Source organism: Anas platyrhynchos, chromosome 32, assembly GCF_047663525.1.
Source record: "Anas platyrhynchos isolate ZD024472 breed Pekin duck chromosome 32, IASCAAS_PekinDuck_T2T, whole genome shotgun sequence".
Taxonomy (NCBI): domain Eukaryota; kingdom Metazoa; phylum Chordata; class Aves; order Anseriformes; family Anatidae; genus Anas; species Anas platyrhynchos.
The window spans coordinates 2,389,754-2,394,072 of NC_092619.1; the positions used below are offsets into that span (position 1 = coordinate 2,389,754).

General features: G+C 51.7%; 1 protein-coding gene across 1 annotated transcript; it reads left to right on the top strand.

Moving 5' to 3' along the window:
• Positions 1–2,026: 2,026 nt before the first annotated feature.
• Positions 2,027–2,959, top strand: LOC140000507 (olfactory receptor 14I1-like). The gene has a single exon (XM_072030404.1). It carries the CDS (start codon positions 2,027–2,029, stop codon positions 2,957–2,959), a length of 933 nt encoding a protein of 310 aa, XP_071886505.1.
• The last annotated feature ends 1,360 nt before the right edge of the window (positions 2,960–4,319 follow it).

The window sequence follows — 4,319 nt, forward strand, 5'->3', positions numbered from 1 at the left end:
AGCCACGCCACCACTCCTGTGCTGCCTGTCCCTTCTGAAGACCCTACAGTCAGACATTGCAGTACTCCAGTCATGGGAGTGGTCCCACCATGTTTCAGTGATGGCAACCAAGTCATAGCTTGCCTTTCGTTTCTTTGTTATTGAACAATGGCTATAGCTGTATTATAATGGACATGCATCAATAAAATCTCTGCTTACGGCCCAGAGGAATTTGGCACTTGAAACATCACTCAAATGTCACCCTGGCACCTCCAATGTCACCCGGTGTCTGCATCTGAACAGCTCCCTTCTGCTCTCTGTCGCCATTCAATATGCTGTGAGCTCAGACAGGCAGCTGACATGCAGCTGCCTAGTTTGTGCCCACCTGAACCAGGTCAAGAGGAATCCCAACTCGTGTGGGTTGTGTGTGGAATGGGAGAGGAAGCTGAGCCCCCTTGTAGCCTCTGGACAGCAAATAAAGAAGTAGATGCCTTGTTTTACTCAGCTGAAACACTTCCATCAGCAGGGGGAAGGCAGGTCCCTCCCTGTCCTTGCCTGGGTGTTCTGCCTAAAACCAGGACATGGAAAAGTGATTCTTGGACCTCATCATTTTTCTGTATGAGGAATAACAGTGCTGGAAAAGTTTCCTTCCAAAGCAGCAGGAGGGAATATGAGTGATTACTTCTCTGTTTCAAAGTTGATTCCCCTGGAGGCCCGGGTACTTGTCAAGAGCTCCCTGTGCTGATGAGCTGGGCCGGGCTCCTGGACCCAAGGGGAGCTCCTGGCAAGCGGGTAGCACTGCAGAAAGACAGCTCTGCCCAGGAGCAGCTCCTCTGCACAGCACAGCAGCAGGGCTGGGGGCACTGCCTGCAGGGGACAAGGGCAGTGAGAGAAGGGAGGGGGATGTTAAAGGCAGTGTGGAGGGGGGATGCTGAGAGCTCACTGTGGGAGAAATCTTCACAGCCATGAACAGGGTAAGTCTGTGGCTGCAGGGCAGCACAGCTGTTGTTCCTGGTGCCATCCCCAGATTTGCTGGCAAATCCCTCAACCTATGGGAGCTTTCAGGAGGACGCTTAATGTTTGGATAAGAGGAGAACGTCAGGCTCCGGAACAGTGATTAACTGAAATCCATAAACTGAAAGCCATAAATAACTGAAGGACAGGACATGATGTTTCTTTCTCACAGGGCTGGCTGCAGCCAGGTTGCAGTCTGGGGTGCCCGGGGCTGTGGTGCAGAGTAGGGTCCCTGCTGTGCCCCAGGGGCTGTGTGCTGGGGCAGGGCCTCTGCTGCCTGCCAGGCTCAGCACTCAGCCTGCCGGGGGAGTTGCCCAGGGTGCTGCAGGGAGAAGCTGTGGGTGGAAGAAATACCCCCTCCCCTGGCAGGGCAGGGCAGGGTCCTGCTCTTGCCCAGAGGCTGCTTCCAGGGGTAGGCAGCTCTCAGCTCTACAGCACCCCCAGGGCATCTCTGGGGGTGATTCTTGACAAGATGGACCAACTCGTGCACTACCTGCATGGAAGGCACTCTCTAGAGTCTCTGCTTTCATTTTCCTGCCCTAAAGAGCAGTCAGGAAAACACTAATGGAGTTGTCTGGTTGTGTCAGTCACTGAGGCTGTTAGATTATTCCACTGAAAGAGATCTGTAGGTCTGTGAGGAATCTCACAGTTTTCCTCCACACTCTATAACCTATATACTTCATTGTTTTGTGACAGATTTTTGGATGTTGTACTCAGCACCTAAAATACTGAGACACCTGTGTCCAGTGGGCACCTGAAATCCATCCCCACTGGTTTTCAGCAGACGCTGTAGGGCAGTACTGACTCTGGCTGAGCCCACACAGGATCTGTCTGGTTTCTCTACACACTTAGGAAGTAAAACTGAGTGCTAGAGGCAAGAGAACACCTTCCTCAAAGAGAAGTAGTAGTCTGTCTTGCTGAGGAGGTTTTGATGAAACATAATCTATAGCTATAGGTATTGCAGAGAGCAATTTCTCTAACTTGTTCTGTGTCTTTTCCACCAATGACAGCCATCCATGCTCTGAGGCAGCAAATGTCCAACAGCAGCTTCCCCACTGAGTTCCTCCTGTTGGCATTTGCAGACACACGCCAGCTGCAGCTCCTGCACTTCGGGCTCTTCCTGGGCATCTACCTGGCTGCCCTCCTTGGCAACGGCCTCATCCTCACCGCCGTAGTCTGCGACCACCACCTCCACACCCCCATGTATTTCTTCCTCCTCAACCTCGCCCTCCTTGACCTGGGCACTATTACCACCACTGTTCCCAAAGCCATGGCCAACTCCCTATGGGATACCACAGCCATTTCCTACACAGGTTGTGCTGCTCAAGTTTTTTTCTTTTTCTTTTTTCTTTCAGCAGAGTTTTATCTTCTCACCATCATGGCCTATGACCGCTACATTGCCATCTGCAAACCTCTGCACTATGAGACAGTAATGGCCAGCAGAACTTGTGCCAACATTGCAGCAGCTGCCTGGGGCTGTACTTTTCTCTATGCAGTACTGCACACTGCCAATACCTTTTCCTTCCCCCTCTGCCAAGGCAATGCCCTGGACCAGTTCTTCTGTGAAATACCCCAGATCCTCAGGCTTTCCTGCTCAGAAGTCTACCTCAGAGAATTTGGGCCTATTGTGGTTAGTGCTGTTTTAGCATCTGGCTGTTTTGTTTTCCTTGTGCTGTCCTATGTGCAGATCTTCAGGGCTGTGCTGAGGATCCCCTCGCAGCAGGGCCAGCACAAAGCCTTTTCCACATGCCTCCCTCACCTGGCCGTGGTCTCCCTGTTCATCAGCAGTGGCACATTTGCCTACCTGAAGCCTCCCTCTATGTCCTCCTCCTCCCTGAATCTTTTGCTGGCAGTTCTGTACTCGGTGGTGCCTCCAGCAGTGAACCCCCTCATCTACAGCATGAGGAACCAGGAGCTGAAGGATGCAGTGTGGAAAGTGATGACTGGAGTTTTTCAGAAGCAATAAATGGCCTGTTTTCTTCTGCATATCACTCATAATGTAACTCATTATATTCCCAAATGTTTGTTTTCTGTGAGTGCGCTTTGCTGTTTGTTGTTGTTGTTGTTGTTGTTGTTTTTTGCCTTGCTTATGATTGTGTCTGCAAAGGTATAAAGACATAGCATTTTTCCTCCCCATCATTTCAGTATCTACCTGCCTTGGGTGACTCCAAGACTTGGTGGAAACAATGAGCCAGGCTCTCTGTGTATTTAAATAAAAGAAAGGACCCTGCAGTGACTTTCTTGCCTGAGATCCTTCCTCAGACACCTGTGGTGAAACTGCAGGGGCACTTGGCTGTGTGCAGAGGTGGAGGAGAGAAGAGTCCTGGCACAGCAGCATTGCCAGGGAGCCTGACGGTTTGTTCTGTCCTGAGGTGCTCTCTTTAATGTCCCACACTCTTCTTCAGAGCCCTTCTGTTGCTGTGAGTTCTGATTGCTCTTGTTGCTTGCAACCTGAGCAGCTGTGGGGAAGTCCTTTGTCCACAGGCCAGGGTCTCTAACACAGCAGGCTCCATACCAGCACCTCCAGCATGAAAGGGGATCTGGCACTGAGGGCAGTGCTTGAAGGCTCAGCTCTTCTCCCACATCTCATCTCATGGATATTGCAAAGGAACGGACTCAAAGGAGGCTCCTTGCTTTGCTTGTTTCTCTGTGGGCTCAGGGCAACGAGATCAGCTGATCACCAAGGATCAGCTTTTAGGCAGGAAGGGCTGATTTCGGAATTGCCAGCTGGTGTCTGGCACCCATAGAGATGGTGACTTCACTTGCCTGTATCCACAGCATGCAATAGGTGTGAAAGTGGGCAGGTGTCTTTCTGGACGGAAGTGCAAGTCACCAGGAGAGCCCAGGGGATTGGCAGGGACAGTGTGTGCCAGGGAGTCAACAGGGCACAGAGCCCACAGAGCATGAACATGTCCAAGGTGGAGCCACCCAGAGGTAAGGTGCTAAATCTGGGCTGGAACAGGCAAAGGAGAGCTCTGCAACTGCAGGGAACACAGCAAGCACAGAGAAAGCAGTCTGCTGAATTAGTTGTTAAACCTCTGGTGAAATTTCAAAGACTAGATTGAATGAATCACCCCAAAATGTCCCTGCCATTGAAAATGAGTTGGACTCAATGAGCTTTGTGTGTCTCTTCTACAATGGGAAGGCGAGGAGGTGAGGTAATTTGCAGATGTCAGCAGCAGGGACACTGCCACTGCCCTCCACTTTTCCACTTGCTGCTTTGGGGGCATTCCAGCCTGGGCTGCTCTGCTGGGCTGGGCTGGGGAGAGGACAGGGAGGTGTGGAGAGCTGGGGAGGGTCTGGGCTGTGCTGGTCTCCTGGCAAAG